The 21492-nt window shown below is 35.4% G+C and overlaps 1 protein-coding gene across 4 annotated transcripts in view; it reads left to right on the top strand.

Moving 5' to 3' along the window:
• Nucleotides 1–21492, top strand: part of CNTN6 (contactin 6) — a 155775-nt gene that overhangs the window by 61590 nt on the left and 72693 nt on the right. For 2 of the 4 annotated variants that reach the window (XM_068557769.1, XM_068557768.1), the window contains one exon: nt 19624–19803. The exons of 1 other annotated variant lie outside the window; for it this stretch is intronic. In XM_068557769.1, the coding sequence (XP_068413870.1) occupies nt 19624–19803 (180 nt within the window). Of the gene's footprint in view, nt 1–19618; nt 19804–21492 lie in introns of all 4 variants that reach the window. One more of the 4 variants, XM_068557767.1, reaches the window with a different exon arrangement.

Genomic DNA, 21492 nt, shown 5'->3' with positions numbered 1-21492 from the left:
ATCTTGCTTGTTGTTCTCTGAGATTCCTGGGTCTATGGTTTGGTGGCTGTCATTAATTTTGGAAGATTTCCAGTCATTGTTATTTCAAATATTTATTCTGTTCATTTCTCTCTTTGTTCTCCTTCTGGTATTCCCATTAGACATCTGTTGCACCGTTTGTAATTGCCCCCAGTTCTTGGATATTCCATTCTTTTGTTGTTGTTGTTTGTTTCTTTTTTTTTTTTTCCTCTTCATATTTTAGTTTGGGAAGTTTCTATTGATATTTCTTCTAGTTCACTTACTCTTTCCTTCATCACATTCAGCCCACTGGTGAGCCTATCAAAGCCATTCTCACTTGTATTACAGTGTTTTTATGTCTATCATTTCTCTTTTTTTTTTTGAATTTTAGAATATTATTTATTTTTTTATACAGCAGGTTCTTACTAGTTATCCATTTTATACATATTAGTGTATATATGTCAATCCCAATCTCCCAATTCATCACACCACCATCCCCCAGACCCTTTCTTAGAATTTCCTTTTTTTCTGCTACATTAATCATCTGTTCTTGCATGTTGTCTGCTTTTTCCATTAGAACCCTTAGCATATTAATCTTAGAAATTTTAAATTCCCAGTCTGATACTTTAAAAATATTTGCCATGTTTGAGTCTGGTTCCAATGCTTGCTTTGTCTCTGCATTTGTACTTGTCAGTGGGCCTTTTATACATTTTTTGTTGTTGCTGAAACCTAGATATGATGTAACAGGTAAAAAGAAGTGATTTTACACTAGATTTTGGTGTAAATTTTTATGTTTATTTGGTAAGGAGTTAGGCTGTGTTTACTGTTTGCTCTAGTTGTGGTGTCAGAGGCTAAAATTTCCTCCATTGTTTTTGTTTTTGTTTTTCCTGTTGTCTTTGGGTTTCCCTAGAGACTCTTTCTTAATTAAAGACTGAGGTTTGAAGTTTCTTTACCTGTAACCCCCAGCTATTATTCAGGAGCCCTATTGATGGTATGAATGTCCTTGTTAGCTAATTCTATAGTCTCTGTAATTTATGGATCTGTTTCTGTTGACTGTTTTTTCTTCTTATCATGATTCCTATTTTTTATGCTTTTTAGTTTAGTAATTTAGATTGAATTAGAGACATGATAAATGTTATGTTATTGAATGCTGCATTGTGGTATATTTATTTCAAGTATTGGATTTTATTGATAGAAGTTAAGTTATGATGAATCTCATCTTTCTATAGCTTATTATTAAGCTTCCTTGGGTAGATACAGAGTAGATGTTAGTCTAAGGCTTGTTTACTACTAAGATGCATCTCCCAATTGAATGCTCTAAATGTTCGCTAAGTCTCTCTTCTCGGGCTTGGGGGAACTCTAACAACTTCTAGCCCTGTTTGAGCTCTAAAATTTGTTCTTTGCCCAGACTCATGTGACACTCTTACATAGATTTTTGGAGCACTTTCTTTTTCTAGTCTCATCCTCTCTGATACTTTGCTTTGCAATCCCAGCCACTTCAGTCACCTGTGTCTCCTCAACTCAGGGATGCAGTCTTGTCCTATTTATGTTTGCTTCCTGATTCTGTGTTCTGGAAAGTGCCTGTAGGTCGAAAATCAGGGATACCAATGGCTTACTTCATACATTTCCCCTCCTTTAGGGATCACAGTTTTGTGCTACCCATTGTTACATCTCTGGAATCAGGTTTGTTTCCCATTATATTTTTCCCGTTTTCTAATTGTTCCCAGCAGGGTAAATCTAGTTCCAGTTAATCCAACATCTCTAAAACCCAGGTATTTTTTAAGCCTAATTGTGAAGGTAAATGAGGTGAAGTTTAGAGAAATGAAATGACTTGATAAACATAAGTTGTAAATCTGGGATTCAAATCTAAATATCACTGATTCTGACTTCAAAACTCATGCTTATAGCTGTTTGATATTTATATCAAATTATCCTTTTAATATACAAATTAATTCCCCATGTGCAGATGTAGTTAGCCCTCAGTTCTGTAAATGTTTTCCTTAGAAAAGGCTTGAAACATTTCAGCAAAATGGTAAAAAGATGTTATTTGGGGAATGAAATTATGGATGTATTTCCCATTTAGATTCTCTGTAATTACTAATAATTCAGCAAAAAAGTAAGTTCAATTTTATACATTAAAATTTTTAATAATTCAAAAGATAACCTTTTCAAAATTCAAGTTGCTTTTGAATGAGAAGAAAAAAGTGTTTCTAAAAATCAATCAGGGCCATTGTGGAGCATATACCCCACTGGTTTGTATGTGATGATGGTAATATCTACCATTTATAAAAATCTGGGGTAGATGATTAGGGAGAGCACAGAAAACATGCCAATCAACCTAGGAGTCTGCTGCAATCATGCAGGCAGGGAGTATAGAGAGTGAAGTCTATAGAAGGCTGGCTAGAGTGTTTACTCATAGACCTTAACCATCTCAAACCACCACAGGCTAATGTGAGTATAGAATAATTAAGACAAAACTTCAGATACCTGCTTGAACTTCAATTACAATGACTTTGGGGACATGTAACTCACTTTCTATGTTGGAGTTTCAGAGCTGACATGATCACTTTCTATGCTGGAGTTTCAGAGCTGACATGATCACAGCTTTCAACTCTCAGCTTTGTCTCATTTGCTTAACATGGCAGACTCTTAATTATCTAAGCTTCAAATTAATTGTATTGTGAAATACCCGAGGAACTCCTTGGATAGGTGCTATGCAAATGTAGTATGATTGACTTATAGATCTGTGTGTCTCCTCTCAAGAAAATATAGGCCTTTGCTCTTAGTAAAGAAGTTAAACTGATATCCCTCATAACTCTCCTACCACTCTTGTAAACAACCAAACATATTTACTTTTCTTTTCTTTTTTGTGTGTGAATCTTAATTTAGTAACTTTGCTGTCAATGCTCTGTAATGTAAATAAAATTAGTCGTTGCACTAAATGTTCCTATGTGTTCTGGAGCCTTCACACAGAGGACTATATTTATGTATACACGTATATCTTATTTATTTTTTCTAATTTATGAAGAAAAAGATACTCAGCTTGGCTATTAATGTCAAGCAATAAATTTGAAGTCTCACCAAGATGTTTTGATCTATTCCAGAACTTTCAGATGATAGAGCAGCTATTTGATTTTGCTTTTCTTTTTACACATACAGACATCATTGCAGATCATACCAAAGAAAGGTTGCTCAAGACACTCAGGATGACAGTAGTATTTTAAAATCAAACTAGCTACATTCAAATTTTTCAGACTTTTAACACTTGGTTTAAAAAAAGAGTCAGAGCGATATCTTAAAATTGTCCCATTTGAATGTCTAACAAGCAGTTTAGCTTTTTTATTTTCCTCATTGAGTTGAATGGATAGAGAGCAGACTATTTTCCTAACATAGCTTGTCCCGTTTGCCCTACAATGTATACTGAAGCCTACTCATTAGGTTCTCACTAACTGCTTTGCTTTTTTATCATGATCTTATATTGCTTGGCATAAAATAGTATGGTAATGTCCATGCAAATCTGAGAAATGACAAATGTTCAAGCCAATCTTTGAGAAATTGAAAGATAGTAACCCCTCAACAAAAACACAGTCACACACACACTCACCCTGGGGCTGCAAGATTTATCAGCAGATTTACTAACATTTCAAGGCAACATTGTGTTCTGGAAAGAGTATAGACTTTGAATTGAAAGAGATCAGGGTTTAAATTCTCAGATCCCCTGTCAATAGCTGGGTCGCTATGATCAGTTTTCTTATCTGTAAAACAAAGGTAAAAACTAGATAGATAGATGGATGGATAGATAGATAGATAGATAGATAGATAGATAGATAGACAGATAGACGATAGAGAGAATAGGATTGATGTAAGGACTGGAAATACTATTAAGCTTCCCTACCAGAGTCCCTGGCTTATAATAGGCAATCAATAAATTATAACAATTTTATTAATTGTGGTCATTGTCAGTGCTGCTTTGGCTGAGGAAGTAAAAAGGAATACACAGGAGGGAGAGAAGGGGTTTCTGCATTCTATTTCTGTGCTAACACAATCCTCAAGGACTTGCTCAGAACAATGGATTTACCATTTCTAAATAATGTGTTTAATCTTTATAAGGATTATTGACATTCCCTCATTTATTCATTTGGCAAATTAAGCTCCAGTATCTATTAACTTAGCAAATATGCATTAAATACCTCATTCAATAATTAATTCCTTTATTCCTTCACTTAGTCAGAAGGAATTCTCCTGGCAGCAGATGCTAGGCTAGGCCCTGGGGAAATAAAGATGATATAAAGGCCCCAGGGAGTTTGCAGGCTACTGAAAATAGGATTGGTGTAACAATATGTGATCATACATTTTTCCTGGGATCTGCTCTTTCCTTACAAACTTTCAGTGAAGGAAGATTCAAGGATAGTCATTCTGGGAGCTTTCCCGATTATCTTTTCCCCAGGTTACTCCTTGTTAAATTGAGATTGGAGGCAGTCACTCTCAATTCCTTTGGTAGAACTAATGTTAGACTGTTATTGAAGGGGCCCTTCGTATCTCTTAGAAATAGAAGATTCTTGCTTCTTTTTCTCCCATTTCATCAATACTTTTTTTTTTTCAAAATTAATACTTTTGAAATAACTGTTTTAGAACACAAAAATTGAGCAGATGGTATAGTGAAATCCCCTATAATGCCACACACAGTTTCCCCTATTATTAACATCTTACACTAAGATGGTACATTTGTTACAATTAATGAACCAACATGAATACATTTTAATTAACTGAAGTCCATAATTTACTCAAATTTCCTTGGTTTTTACCTGATGCCCTTTGTTTTTATTCCAAGATTCCATCCAACGTACAACACTGAGTTTTCTTGTCTCCCTAGGCTCTTCTTGGCTGTAACAGTGTCTCAGACTTTTCTTGTTTTTGATGACCCTGACAGTTTTGAGGAGTGGTGGTCAGTTTTACTGTAGGATGGCCCTCTATTAGAATTTGTCTACTATTTTTCTTATAATTAGTCTGAGGTTATGGGTCTTGGGTAAGAAGACTACAAAGGTAAGGTGCCATTTTCGCACATCATATTAAGGTTACTCTCTCTCACAATGATCTATGGCTACCGATGCTGCCCTTCATCACCTGGCGGAAGCAGTTTTGTCAGGGTTCTCCACCATAAACGTACTCATTTTTCTCTCTTTACATTTGAGTCTTTGAAAGGAGGTTAATATGTGCTGTCCACACCTAATGAGTAGGGAGTCATGCTTCACCTCCTCTAATCTATGTTAATTTATTTGGAATTCTTCCTCATGGGAGATTTTTCAGGTCTCCCTTCCCATTTATTAATTTATCCAATCCTTTATTTATATGAGTATTGATTAGTAGATATTTATTTCATACTTTGGGTCATAATCCAATATTGCTTTATTTTGCTGCTCAAATTGTTTCAGCATATTCTTCTGTAAAATGCTTTTAAAATTGTTTTTTTAAATGTACACTATGAATGTATCTCTGGGTCATTAAACAGTTTTCTGTACCCTCAATTGTAATGACAGTGGGGTATTCAGATGTATGTTTTCAGCCAGTCTCCTACTGGTGGACATTTAGTTTCCTTTCGTTTTGTTTTCATTTTTTGTTGTCATGAATAATGATGTAATGCATATTCTTGTGGCTATATTTTGCCCATCTCCATGTGAACTTCCTCAATATATTTTTTAAAAATTAGAATTTTTGGATAACAGGAATATAAAAGCTAAGGTTTCTGATATGTGTTGCCAAATTCTCCTGAAGAACCACTGCAGAGGGTCCACTTTCAAAGACCAGGACCCTAGGTTACAAATTGGGTCTCTTTTGATCTTACACACATGCTGAATCCAACGTCGAACATTCCTTTCATTTTTTTTCTATTTCAAAAACCAAAATTGGATTTTTACACTGCTGTTTCCAAAACTAAATTAGTTTAAAGGTTCTAAAAATCATCCAAGAATAATATATATACTTCTGCAAGTGACTGTTCATCCTTTCCATTCCAGTCTATCACCACCTTTCTCAGGAGACCTACAGTTCTTACTTTTTAAGTAACTGGCAATTGCAGGAGAGAAAGATTTCAAATCCAAGTTGGAACTGAGCTGAAGGAAAAGAAGTTACTTCCTTTTTTCCAGCTGACCTTGGAACCCATCTCTAGAACCTTTACTGGAATTTGGAGGCATCTCAATATGTTAAAAAAAAAAACTCTATGATTTCATCTTCTGGCCCTTGGACAAAAGGAACTCTAGCCACTGATTATAAAACATGTTAGTTCATTAGGTGAAGAATATATTTCTAAGCACACATTATACAGACTAAAAAGGTGATTCTCATGTTGTAGCTGGTTAGCTCACACAGGAGCAGAAAAACATGGTGGTTTAGAGCTCAGTCAGTATGGAAAGACAGACTTTAGCTCAAAACTTTTCTTTTAAAGCTTACTGTGTGATACTGGGCATGTTACTCAACCTATTCTAGTCCCAATCTCCTCATCTACAAAATGTTAATAGCAATAGTACTGTGTCTCATGGTATTATTATATGGTTTCAATGAAGCACTTAGCACAGTGTCCGGCACATAATGTGCTCAATAAATGTTAGATATATTAATAATAGAATGATTAAATATAAAAAGCCATATACAATGTCTCCTTTATATCTAAGTTTATGATGATGAGCAGAGCTAAGGTCAAGCCCTATAATTCTCAAGGAGTTATAATTCTGAACATAATTCTGAAGGAACATGTGCCTCGAGAACCTACCTCAACCAAATTATCATTTTCTCTGCTGTAGTGTAACATAGCACTCATACGATTGGTGAAGTATTTATTTAGGGTTAATATTATGTATTAATAAAACATTATGGAGGGGCTTCCCTGGTGGCGCAGTGGTTGAGAATCTGCCTGCCAATGCAGGGGACACGGGTTCGAGCCCTGGTCTGGGAGGATCCCACATGCTGCGGAGCACCTAAGCCCGTGAGCCACAACTACTGAGCCCGCGCGTCTGGAGCCTGTGCTCCCAACAAGAGAGGCCGCGACAGTGAGAGGCCCGCGCACCGCGATGAAGAGTGGCCCTCGCTTGTCGCAAACTAGAGAAAGCCCTTACACAGAAACGAAGACCCAACACAGCCAAAAATAAATAAATTAAAGAAATTCACAAACTCAGCATAACCCTTTTAAAAATAAATAAATAAATAAAAATAAAACATTATGGAGAAGCTGTCAATTAACTGCTAAGTGCAGTATCATTTTCAGCTCTACCACACCTTGAAATTATGGGCTCCAGTTTTATGTTTCATGTGCAAATGATTACTCACATTGTGGAGTAGAAAATAGCAATAAAGTCTTAGGGACTCTGGATGATAGAACCTTCCTGTCCCTATGTGATGATCATGGTAATAAGGCAACTTAGTAAGCTTTATTATTGGTTCAAACTTTATATTTCAGAATGTATTCTCATAGTATATCCTCATTTTATCCTTTCAAGAAGACTTTTACGTACCCATTGTTACCTCTAGTTATAAAGAGAAAGCTGAGGCTCAGAGATGTTAGGTAATTTGCACTCATTTACACAAAACTCACCTGTGTCCTTTTACTCTACATGCAAGTACTATTCTGCTACCACTGCTATTACGTCCAAACCGTCTGTGGCTTTTCAATTGGCTGCAGCAACTGTAGTGTCAAGTGTCAAATACCAGATAAATACGTGCACATGGTAACATTTTTCCCCCAAGGGAAACCTGGTATACACACTGACCAGTAGAACAGGATCATGACTACGTTTAGATCACTCAGAAAAAAAAAAAAAAAAAGATTTTCCTTTTTCCATAACAGTATGATTGCTTTTCTACAGAACTCATGAATTTATCCATATTGTATCCCCATAGGACAATCTCATATTCCAAGCTCTTTGTATGAATATTTCAAGTTGAGGAAATGAAAGCAGCTAGCTGAACAGTCTGAAAATTTAACAAAGGCACTCCTTGCTGGTTTTGTTATTCTGCTTCCCTCTCTTCGATTAAAAATGGCCACTGACGGGATTTTCTGAAATGCGGTTCAAGTTAAGAATAATCCCAAATATAAGCATCTTAGGAAACAGGTTCTCAGTACCAGTTTCTAGTTAAAAACTTGGTATGGCATGGATTTAAGCTGTGGATAATGAGATTTAAGAAATCCAGGGAAGAAATATAAGCTTTCTCAAATAGCACTAGTAATGAAAATTCTATTTATGGGCTAAAAGTATAGAATTGAAGCAGAGTTTGTACAAGAGTGTGAAGAGCTTTAATTTAACTTCCAGTTCAGGCTGAGCTAGGCCAGAGGGTTAACAAATGTATTCTCTGCCTCCAGATAAAATTAATGGGATGCTCACTCTGTAAAAGCATAATGACAAGAGAGTAAGGAGTGAAAGTCCTTATTTATGGCAATGCTTATTTAAGAAGCACAATACCAGAGGGAGGGGCAAGAAAGAAAGAAAGAAAGAGAGAGAGAGAGAGAAGGAAAGGAAGGAAGGAAGGAAGGAAGGAAGGAAGGAAGGAAGGGAGGTAGGGAGGTGGAGAGGGAGGGAGGGAGGAAGGAAGGAAGGAAGGGAGAAAGGGGGGAGAGAAAGAAAGAGACAAAAAGAGGGAAAGAGAAAGCAGGAGGGAGGGAAGGAGGAAGAAAGAAACTTTGCTTTTATGATCTAGTAGTATTTTAGAACTGTGAGGACTCACATTTCAGGAAAATATAGAAACAAAATAAGAAAAGGCTTTTGCAAAGTTTTTTGAAATACACAGTTCATGAATGCCTCATCTATGGTCTGAGGAAACTTTGGATGAGAGAGTTGCTTCAAATTGATTTTCTTTATTGAGATTTGTATCCAAGCTGGATTTTGACACCATATTTGTGAAGATTAAAAAAAAAAAAAAAAAAGAAGTGGGGAGGAACTGGAGCTGAAAGGGAAATGTTGCCAGAAATGGCTGATACCTGTAGTTAGGATGATGATGGCACCATGTATTTTAACTTAACCTTTAAATGACAGAGTTTCAAGAGATTTAATAATAATCTCCATTCTGAAGACCCTTCAAAGATCTCCCTTGCTGCATGGCATTCTTCATATATTAATATATTAACTTTGCACTTTAAATAGATCACTTATTTTAAATTAAAATGAACTGCCAGAGAATATTACATCACTAATATCATCATCGTGGACAAACTAGGTAGAGCCTAAATAGAATGCTAAAGCCACAGAAGGAGGAGTCTACTAGTGCTAATAACTGAATGGGTGGCAACTCAGAGAATTGGAGGGTGGATCACAGTAAATTAGCCTGTACTGGAACTCTAAGTGGAAGAGAATTGGCAGGTAATAATTTAGCAGAAATTACCTGTCTAAACGTGAGTACCATTCCAAAAAGGTAATTAGGATTGTTAACAACTTCCAGCTGAGTATTTAACTCGACATATGGACACCATCTGTCACAATCCTGGTATATAGTAAGCACTCAATTAATGGTTATTAATATTCATAAATAAACGTTCAGCTGTCTTACAACGCATTTTTTTTCTCTTTGGAGAATGTTGTCTAATTCCTTTCCTCTCTACCATAATGGCCCTAGATGATAAGCCAGGCTGAAAAAAAAAAGTATTTTACAGCAAAGGCATGTTATATCTCACCTGAGAGATCCCTGCTCTCATGATGAGGAAATGAACATGACCGCTATGATCAGAGGCATTATCTCCTTACCAGCCAGTGTATTAAACAGGAAGAAGCAGGAAATTTACTTCTAGAGACATATGTGCATGCTTGTGTACCCATTTCGTTCACAGTATGGAGATCTGATTTTAGTTTATTTATGATTCATAAATCAATTTATGTCAAATGCCTAGTCATATGGAGTTCTTAAAGGAGAATAGAAAACAGATAAATATAAGCTAGGAATCTGGCTTTTGAAATGATAACAGCAACATAATAATCTTAAATTATTTTTTAACTTGTCATTAACACAAAAAATACATTGTTTAATGTGTTCTAGACAGTGTGTTAAACACATGAAATGTATTATATCATTTAATCTTCACTCTAATCCTGTGACTTACATACTAGTGTTAAGCCCTATCCTATAAATGAGAATATTTATGTTATAAATGTGCAATAACATATAGCTGGTAAGTGTAAAAACTGCACTCTGTACTGTATAAATAGTATTCTATTATAATAGCTTTGTTATTAATATTAGCACTAGTATTAGTATTATCATTTATACAGAATGGTATCTCTTGGAAAAATTAACTTGCATTTAAAACTAAAGCTCACTACTAAAAAAATTTCATCTTTTGTTGATTTTAGTTCTTTCTACCCACTGTCCATTTGGGATGTCTTCAGAAAAGAGAGACGGTGCGAAATCTAAAGCAATTCATTTAGTGTCTTCATAAAAAGTGCCCAGACTAAATGGGAACTTTTCATTAAAATGCACATGTTTTACATTTATTCTCCCTGACCCTATATCTCACATTACCAGTGGTAATCAAGAGGCTCATGACATTCATATTTTGTACTGACATAACAAATCTGAAAACAAAATCTCAACGTTTAATTAGTAACTGTGAAATCATATAAAACTGCTTGATTTTTCTCCCATTAGAAATTTTGTTAACATGAAATATAGCCACAAAACACACTTGATAAGGCTTTTGATTAAAAAGTTTAAATGTTTGAGTGACTATTTTTTGATAGTTTAGTTGCTCTGAGGATTCCAAAATATCTAGAGTATAAAATATAATATCCTGAAGCAATCTACCATATCATACAATTCGATCACACAGATAGAAAATAACATAGCTAGGATTTGAACCCAGGCACTCAGACACTATTTGTAAAGTCTTTTTTTGGACGAGAGCAGCAGGAAAATTACTCAAACAGGCATAAGACAAAAAGAGACTGTATTGACTAATGGAAATGTTCAAGGAGATTTTCTTTTAAATTTTTTTGGCATCAAGCGTGACTTAATCTAGACCTGTAAAGAATTCCAAGTTTCCTTCTTTTGTGTTAGCTTTGACTTTCAAAGACACTTTCTCCATGTGGTGGAAGTGTTGCCTAGAAGCACCAAGCTATATCCCACTGTCTGAGGAAACCCTAGTGACAAAAGATCCTCTCTTTAATAGCTCCTCCAAAAGCAGTCCCAGAACTGAGTCTAGTTGTCTCTGATTGGGTTGTCTTAGCTCCCAGAGTTAACCAACCATGGTGGCCACGGTACACTAGCTTCTAATGGCAAGATCTGAATCTTGCGCTCAGTCCTGCAGCCAGAGGTACAGTCCTCCCAATTCAAATCAGATGGACTAAAGATGGTAAGCATTGGGTTTTCTGAGGAAAATCAAAATGCACGCACAAAAACCAACACATATCCACTGCAGATTGAGAATACAGAGGTCTAATTCTTATACCCTTCTTCAAAATTGAAAGTTATGTTAGAAGCCAGTTCATTGAATCTTATAAGCTTCTCAATAGTTGAGTGGTTTATGAGAGAAGATGTATCACTCCAAACATAATTGAGGTAAGAAAAACAAGATCTAGAGGATGTTCTTTAAGTGAGAAACTTATGTCTCTCTTCAGCCTCATGTCTCTTTCACATTTCTTGCCTTCTAGTGTAATTTTGACCCTATAGAGCATTGTTCTGAAAATATATTCCACACTCATGGTTTTTCACAAGGATTCTACTGCTCAGTTTTTGGTCTTATATGCCATTAATGTTCATTTCCACAGAATATCATTTTTAGGTGTCTAGTGGCTATATAGAAGTACCATATTGAGAAGTACTTACAGCTGGTATTGTAATCAAAGTGGAACATGATTAGAGCATATTGGGGGTTCTAATAAACTGGTTTTCCAAGAAGTAGATCTTGAAAGGATATTTTTTTTAAAGTGACTTTTTAGAAGAGTCCTTATGAAGAACCCATCAGAGAATGGACAAGCCCACTTGGGAAAAAAGAGTAGCCAGGCAGAGTATAATATCATGCAAAGCGCCACAGAAGATAAATTTGCCTCAGTCTTGTACAGGAGTTCTAGAAATAGTGCAGGTCACATCTAGAGGTATTCCACCATCAGGGGCAGGGGAGCTGGAGTATTTACGCCTCATTTAGTCAGTTATTGGTTGAGAGTTGCCCCAGGGAGTATGTAAATTCCTAAGTGTTTTCAGCTCTTTTTTTGTGAAGGAAAAGTTAGCTACAGCAGCTTAAGGGTAGTTGACAGCAAAATGATGCATGTACTAACTGTTGAGGGTGAAAGCACATCAGGATTTGGGGTGCTAAGGGATGAGAAAGAAAACGGGTGAAGCACTGACATTATCTGCTACACTACTTCTATTGGAAAGGTGTGTCTATATAGGATACATCATTTTATCCTTCAAGGGAAAAATGCTTGTCCAGAGACTCCAGTGTCCTCACTGAGTTCTTTTGGAGGGAAAAGTCAGAATAATTGGGATTGGTGGGACTTGTTCTTTTTACCTCCACTTAATTGGGCCACTTAAGATGGTGATTCACTTTTACAAAACCACAAAAATTGAAAGCTATCAGAGGATGATTTTACAGTAGCTGTGATGTCTGTTTTGTCTTGTAAGCACATAGATTCTGAGACAAAGAAACCTGGAAATAAATCCCAGCTGTGCCACCTTCACTTATAGAAAGAGAAAATGAAATTATATTTACACATTACACACACAGTGCTTGGCACATAGTGCTTGGCACATAGTTTGTGGTTAATAAACCGTAGCTCTTCATTGTGATATTATTATAGTTATTATTATTAAGTGTCAAACCATTCAATTTCTGGTTCAGAGATTTAGATATTTAGTTAGGTTAAAAATTGACTTCTGTCTTCATAGTTAAAATAAAGAACAATGATATAACAATGGGAAAATAGTCTTCACTGAAATTTTTTTTTTTTTGTCTGAATGTTTTAGGTTAAAATGTTTTTTAGTTGAATATTTTGCATGTATTTGTCATAAACCTCAGGGATACACTATCATAAAAAGACAACAAAGGATCATGAATTCAGATAAATATCAGAGCCTCTATTTATAATATTTTTCTCTTTGTAAATAAATTTTCTTAGAATTTTTCTATTACACGGGTAATACATGCTCATTGTAAGAAAATAATGGAAAAATTGAGATAAACAGAAAAAAGGAGAATAAAAGGCGTTCATATTCTCACCACCTATAGCTACTAACTTTTCATGTTCACATACACGTTACATGTATTTTTAAAAATTGGATAATACTGCCCCAGACTTGGTGAAGATCTTTCTCTGTGAGTAAACTTTCTTCTAGAACTTTATTTTTATCCTTAGTTTGGTACTTCATAAAATGAATGAATAAGAAAACCAGTTATCTGGATTAATTGTTGGCAAGAATATGCCATTTTACTAAAATATCAACCTAAAGTTGTGGCGAGTGGCAAGGCTTTTTAAAAGGACAAAAACAAAACTTATCATAATACATAATGATGTTGTGTTTAACAAAATTCAAGTTGTATTTGTCACTATATGCTAATTCTGAGAAAAACAGATGAACCAAACATTGATTGGGGAGTATGTTTCCTGTCAAATATGTGTGAGCACACGTATGACGTTCTGCATGATGTATATCTTTGATTTGCACAGCAGGATCATCATTGTTTGCAATAAAAAATTCCTGAGCCTTCATCAGTTTTCCTGCTTTAATTGAAGTCTCTACTCAGTCATCACCACCAATTTTCTGCAGTTCTTACTGCTCAGACTCAGTAGATCTGCATTTGTCAGCCACTTTGTATGTGACTGGATGGTTCTCCTACATTAGTTTCATGGACTTGAAAAAAATTCTGCATCTTCTACAAAGTTTATAATTTGGCTTTGCAAAATGATTTAGTATTATTATTATTATTATTATTTGAAATACGTTTAGAACAGAAATATTTAAAGCACCTGAAAATCCATAAGGGAATGAAGAATTACTTGAAAGTAAGAAAGGAAAGATGATAGTGCGAATAGACTGGGGATTGATTTTACAAATGATTGGTTTATTAGGGAAGATTTTCTGGTTATAACTTTATTTATAACCTACATTTCTTTATATTCTATCTGTACAAGTGAGGCCTTCCTCACCATGGTATTTTTGCTGTTTTAAAACATAATCGTATTAGACTAAACATATTAGATTTAAGACCTTAAGCTAAATTCCTATAAATAAAGGAATTCTTTACAAATTCTTTCTGAAAAGAGACAGAGTACAATGTAAAGTTATCTTTTATGTCATTTTGTTTTTTTTTTTTTATACTGCAGGTTCTTATTAGGCATCAATTTTATACACATCAGTGTATACATGTCAATCCCAATCGCCCAATTCAGCACACCACTATCCCCACCCCACCGCAGTTTTCCCCCCTCGGTGTCCATATGTCTGTTCTCTACATCTGTGTCTCAACTTCTGCCCTGCAAACCGGCTCATCTGTACCATTTTTCTAGGTTCCACATACATGCATTAATATACGATATTTGTTTTTCTCTTTCTGACTTACTTCACTCTGTATGACAGTCTCTAGATCCATCCACGTCTCAACAAATGACTCAATTTCGTTGCTTTTTATGGCTGAGTAATATTCCATTGTATATACGTACCACAACTTCTTTATCCATTCGTCTGTTGATGGGCATTTAGGTTGCTTCCATGACCTGGCTATTGTAAATAGTGCTGCAATGAACATTCGGGTGCATGTGTCTTTTTGAATTACGGTTTTCTCTGGGTATATGCCCAGTAGTGGGATTGCTGGGTCATATGGTAATTCTATGTTTAGTTTTTTAAGGAACCTCCATATTGTTCTCCATAGTGGCTGTATCAATTTACATTCCCACCAACAGTGCAAGAGGGTTCCCTTTTCTCCACACCCTCTCCAGCATTTGTTGTTTGTAGATTTTCTGATGATGCCCATTCTAACAGGAGTGAGGTGATACCTCACTGTAGTTTTGATTTGCATTTCTCTAATAATTAGTGATGCTGAGCATCTTTTCATGTGCTTCGTGGCCGTCTGTATGTCTTCTTTGGAGAAATGTCTATTTAGGTCTTCTGCCCATTTTTGGATTGGGGTGTTTGTTTCTTTAATATTGAGCTGAATGAGCTGTTTATATATTTTGGAGATTAATCCTTTGTCCATTGATTCGTTTGCAAATATTTTCTCCCATTCTGAGGCTTGTCTTTTCGTCTTGTTTATGGTTTCCTTTGCTGTGCAAAAGCTTTGACGTTTCATTAGGTCCCATTTGTTTATTTTTGTTTTTATTTCCATTACTCTAGGAGGTGGATCAAAAAAGATCTTGCTGTCATTTATGTCAAAGAGTGTTCTTCCTATGTTTTCCTCTAAGAGTTTTATAGTGTCCAGTCTTATATTTAGGTCTCTAATCCATTCTGAGTTTATTTTTATGTATGGTGTTAGGGAGTATTCTAATTTCATTCTTTTACATGTAGCTGTCCAGTTTTCCCAGCACCACTTATTGAAGAGACTGTCCTTTCTCCATTGTATATCTTTGCCTCCTTTGTCATAGATTAGTTGACCATAGGTGCGTGGGTTAATCTCTGGGCTTTCTATCTTGTTCCATTGATCTATGTTTCTGTTTTTGTGCCAGTACCATATTGTCTTGATTACTGTAGCTTTGTAGTATAGTCTGAAGTCAGGGAGTCTGATTCCTCCAGCTCCATTTTTTCCCCTCAAGACTGCTTCGGCTATTCGGGGTCTTTTGTGTCTCCATACAAATTTTAAGATGATTTGTTCTAGCTCCGTAAAAAATGCCATTGGTAATTTGATAGGGATTGCATTGAATCTGTAGATTGCTTTGGGTAGTATACTCATTTTCACAATGTTGATTCTTCCAATCCAAGAACATGGTATATCTCTCCATCTGTTGGTATCATCTTTAATTTCTTTCATCAGTGTCTTATAGTTTTCTGCATACAGGTCTTTTGTCTCCCTAGGTAGGTTTATTCCTAGGTATTTTATTCTTTTTGTTGCAATGGCAAATGGGAGTGTTTCCATAATTTCTCTTTCAGATTTTTCATCATTAGTGTATAGGAATGCAAGAGATTTCTGTGCATTAATTTTGTATCCTGCAACTTTACCATATTCATTAATTAGCTCTAGCAGTTTTCTGGTGGCAGTTTTAGGATTCTCTATGTATAGTATCATGTCATCCGCAAACAGTGACAGTTTTACTTCTTCTTTTCCAATTTGTATTCCTTTTATTTCTTTTTCTTCTCTGATTGCCGTGGCTAGGACTTCCAGAACTATGTTGAATAATAGTGGTGAGAGTGGACATCCTTGTCTCGTTCCTGATCTTAGAGGAAATGCTTTCAGTTTTTCACCATTGAGAATGATGTTTGCTGTGGGTTTGTCATATATGGCCTTTATTATGTTGAGGTAGGTTCCCTCTATGCCCACTTTCTGGAGAGTTTTTATCATAAATGGGTGTTGAATTTTGTCAAAAGCTTTTTCTGCATCTATTGAGATGATCATATGGTTTTTATTCTTCAATTTGTTAATATGGTGTATCACATTGATTGATTTGTGTATACTGAAGAACCCTTTCATCCCTGGGATAAATCCCACTTGATCGTGGTGTATGATCCTTTTAATGTGTTGTTGGATTCTGTTTGCTAGTATTTTGTTGAGGATTTTTGCATCTATATTCATCAGTGATATTGGTCTGTAATTTTCTTTTTTTGTAGTGTCTTTGTCTGGTTTTGGCATCAGGGTGATGGTGGCCTCATAGAATGAGTTTGGGAGTGTTCCTTCCTCTGCAATTTTTTGGAAGAGTTTGAGAAGGATAGGTGTTAGCTCTTCTCTAAATGTTTGATAGAATTCACCTGTGAAGCCATCTGGTCCTGGACTTTTGTTTGTTGGAAGATTTTTAATCACAGTTTCAATTTCATTACTTGTGATTGGTTTGTTCATATTTTCTGTTTCTTCCTGGGTCAGTCTTGGAAGGTTATACCTTTCTAAAAATTTGTCCATTTCTTCCAGGTTGTCCATTTTATTGGCATAAAGTTGCTTGTAGTAGTCTCTTAGGATGCTTTGTATTTCTGTGGTGTCTGTTGTAACTTCTCCTTTTTCATTTCTGATTTTATTGATTTGAGTCCTCTCCCTCTTTTTCTTGATGAGTCTGGCTAATGGCTTATCAATTTTATTTATCTTCTCAAAGAACCAACTTGTAGTTTTATTGGTCTTTGCTATTGTTTTCTTTGTTTCTATTTCATTTATTTCTGCTCTGATCTTTATGATTTCTTTCCTTCTGCTAACTTTGGGGTTTGTTTGTTCTTCTTTCTCTAGTTTCTTTAGGTGTAAGTTTAGATTGTTTACTTGAGATTTTTCTTGTTTCTTTAGGTAGGTTTGTATAGCTATAAACTTCCCTCTTAGAACTGCTTTTGCTGCATCCCATAGGTTTTGGGTCGTCGTGTTTTCATTGTCATTTGTCTCTAGGTATTTTTTTATTTCCTCTTTGATTTCTTCAGTGATCTCTTGGTTATTTAGTAACGAATTGTTTAGCCTCCATGTGTTTGTCTTTTGTATGTTTTTTTCCCTGTAATTCATTTCTAATCTCATAGCGTTGTGGTCAGAAAAGATGCTTGATATGATTTCAATTTTCTTAAATTTACTGAGGCTTGATTTGTGACCCAAGATTTGATCTATCCTGGAGAATGTTCCGTGTGCACTTGAGAAGAACGTGTAATCTGCTGTTTTTGGATGGAATGTCCTATATATATCAATTAAATCTATCTGGTCTATTGTGTCATTTAAAGCTTCTGTTTCCTTATTTATTTTCATTTTGGATGATCTGTCCATTGGTGTAAGTGAGGTGTTAAAGTCCCCCACTATTATTGTGTTACTGTCGATTTCCTCTTTTATAGCTGTTAGCAGTTGCCTTATGTATTGAGGTGCTCCTATGTTGAGTGCATATATATTTATAATTGTTATATCTTCGTCTTGGATTGATCCCTTGATCATGATGTAGTGTCCTTCCTTGTCTCTTGTAACATTCTTTATTTTAAAGTCTATTTTATCTGATATGAGTATAGCTACTCCAGCTTTCTTTTGATTTCCATTTGCATGGAATATCTTTTTCCATCCCCTCACTTTCAGTCTGTATGTGTCCCTAGGTCTAAAGTGGGTCTCTTGTAGACAGCATATATATGGGTCTTGTTTTTGTATCCATTCAGCCAGTCTATGTCTTTTGGTTGGGGCATTTAATCCATTCACGTTTAAGGTAATTATCGATATGTATGTTCCTATGACCATTTTCTTAATTGTTTTGGGTTTGTTTTTGTAGGTCCTTTTCTTCTCTTGTGTTTCGCACTTAGAGAGGTTCCTTTAGCATTTGTTGTAGAGCTGGTTTGGTGGTGCTGAATTCTCTTAGCTTTTGCTTGTCTGTAAAGCTTTTGATTTCTCCATCAAATCTAAATGAGATCCTTGCTGGGTAGAGTAATCTTGGTTGTAGGTTCTTCCCTTTCCTCACTTTAAATATATCATGCCACTCCCTTCTGGCTTGCAGAGTTCCTGCTGAGAAATCAGCTGTTAACCTTATGGGAGTTCCCTTGTATGTTATTTGTCATTTTTCCCTTGCTGCTTTCAATAATTTTTCTTTGTCTTTAATTTTTGCCACTTTGATTACTATGTGTCTCGGTGTGTTTCTCCTTGGGTTTATCCTGTATGGGACTCTCTGCGCTTCCTGGACTTGGGTGGCTATTTCCTTTCCCATGTTAGGGAAGTTTTTGAGTATAATCTCTTCAAATATTTTCTCTGGTCCTTTCTCTCTCTCTTCCCCTTCTGGGACCCCTATAATGTGAATGTTGTTGCATTTAATGTTGTCCCAGAGGTCTCTTAGGCTGTCTTCATTTCTTTTCATTCTTTTTTCTTTAGTCTGTTCCGCTTGATGGGAGGCTCTGGTGGTGGGTAGAGCTGACTATTGCTGTCTGTCATTTTGTTTTAAGTTTGGGTATAAATAAGTACATTCTTTTGAGTATCATAGAGTCTGTCCTCCCAATTCATCTGGGTCTGTTATATAATACTGATCCCCTTTGATAATTTAGCTCACCCATCACATATGTCTTCAGTTACATATTAGTACCAATTTAGCTATAGAGGAATCTGTATTTTTGTCCTAGAATCTGTAAATAGAGAGAGCTTGCCTCCTCTTAAAAGTCACATCCTCACAAAGAATTTCCTGACCACCGTATTTAAACTGATATAATCTTGTTATTATCTCTGCACCTTATTTCCTTTGTTTCAGTTATTCCAATCTACAAGTGTATTTGTTTTTTATAATTTGTTTATTGCCTGTTTCCCCACTAGTCTGTGAGCAACATGAGGGCAGAAAACACGTTTAGTTCAGTCGTCAGTTTATTCCCTGATCCTAGTACTGTGACTTGCACATGACAGGCTCTTAATAAAGTGTTATAAATCGCTGGATGAGTGAATGGCGAATGACTGCATGATCTGAAAACCAGTCACAATATACTATATTGATTGATTTATTTTCCTTGAGAGTTATGCTTAAGGAATTCTTATTTTATCCTGCTGTCATAAAGACTGAACCATCTTCTATTCTAATGAGGTATAACTGTTTAGTCCAGTCCCTGATATTAGTTGGAGGAGGTTGGATGGAAGCCCGTTGCCTGGGAAAGTCAAGTACAGCAAATCCCAAGCTATCCTTGAAATCCCAAACTTTCAACAGGAAGATGAAGGCGTCTATGAGTGCATTGCAAGTAACCTTCGAGGAAGAAATCTTGCAAAAGGTCAACTCATTTTCTATGGTGAGCTAATGAATTTCAAAAAGTATATGAAATAATTGGTCATATCCTTCATAGTAAATAGTGAAGGTCTTTAGCATGTTGTGGAAAAGTGTCATAGGAGAAATAGAGAAGACACATTTCCAGGAAAGGATGTTTATTAATACAATGATTAGCAGATGGGAATGACCATTTTTAAAATATGGCTTTAATTTCAGCATAGTATGCTAATAAATAATAGCATGCTATTGTTTATTATAATTGCCTTGGAAATATCAGCAATGTCATGTAAAAGCCATAGACGTTTATAACACGAAGTAGAATGGAATTCAATATATTTTCCTTAAAACATTCAGCAACAGCCTATGAAAACCTTAATTATAATCTCAAGTAGAACTTACAAAAGGAGAAAATGACAGGAGAAACATAATACTTAATGGTAGTTTTCAGTATTTGTTTATATTTCCCATAATTGTCTACTCATATGTAGGTAATAGAAAAATAAACTCATTTCTTCATTTAAAAAATATACTTGCCTCAATTATCAGAATCTGTCATGGACTTAAGAGAGATGGTGAAAGCACATATTTTCTAAAAGTTGTCTTTATGTCTTCTTTCATCTAGGCCAAAATACACACTTGCATGAAATTCACTTTTTTTTTTTTTATGCCAAAAAACCATAAAATATACCTCATAATTATCAAAATGTTTGTTGCTTTTAAAATATTCTTAACTTCTTTGCTAAATTTAATACATTTGTACTAGGGGACTTTTTAAAACTGTATTTATACATGGCCAAAAGTCATTTTCTATGTGACATGTTTCTATGTGACACATTTATAATCAATAATAAAGTAATTGGAGGAAAAATATCCATCTATATTGTGTCATTATAACCTCCAAAATAAGTTTATAAAATATTATTTTCATTATAAAAAATGGAACACATTTAGGGGAGTTAAGTGAGTTACACAACCATTGACGGGGAAAAAATAAATCTAAAACCCAAGCCCATATGGCAGACTTGAAATCCTAAGCTTTTTTTTTTTTATGTAGTTCCTACTTAGTTGATGATTTAAAACTTTGTTCTTCAGAATCCTAAGCATCCAAAGAATGTACACATTAAATAAATAAATATGGTTTAAAGTTACAGTTATTGCACTAAGCAACAAACCATATATATCTCAAACTCCTGTAAACTATGTGGATTTTATATGACCATGCATTTCTTCTTCCAGGTCAAACATATGTTAGGGCAATTTCTAAACAATTACCTACAAATTATACATTTTAAAAATAATAAATAGAAACATGAATCAATTTCACCCATACACTCAGTTCTTCTAAGGGTTGCCTTCATTTATCCCTCAAGGTTGTGAAAAACATGTTCTGTAACTGGAAGTTGCCCTGATTTCCACAGGAGGTAATCTAGGCTTACTTTTCACCACAGTGGGACATCATGATTTCTTCCTCTCCTCCCTGAAGGACCTTCTATCTTTGTGGAAGCGGAAGTTACAGTGGAAACACCCTGAAAGTCAGATATACTTGTGCATCATTTCAAAGACTCTCAGTCCCACTTTCTCCAACTACTGCTGCAGTGACCAGCTCAGCACCATGGTTTGCAGGTGTAGCCTGACAGAGTCTTACCGCAGGTGCCACAGAAGGCCATCTTGTTTCCTGCTCCAGTTTTCTTTGGCCCCTTCAAGGACCTAC

Source organism: Eschrichtius robustus, chromosome 12, assembly GCF_028021215.1.
Source record: "Eschrichtius robustus isolate mEscRob2 chromosome 12, mEscRob2.pri, whole genome shotgun sequence".
In the NCBI taxonomy this organism is placed as follows: domain Eukaryota; kingdom Metazoa; phylum Chordata; class Mammalia; order Artiodactyla; family Eschrichtiidae; genus Eschrichtius; species Eschrichtius robustus.
The sequence above is the reverse complement of the archived record's forward strand: the minus strand, read 5'-3'. Positions and strand labels throughout refer to the sequence as shown.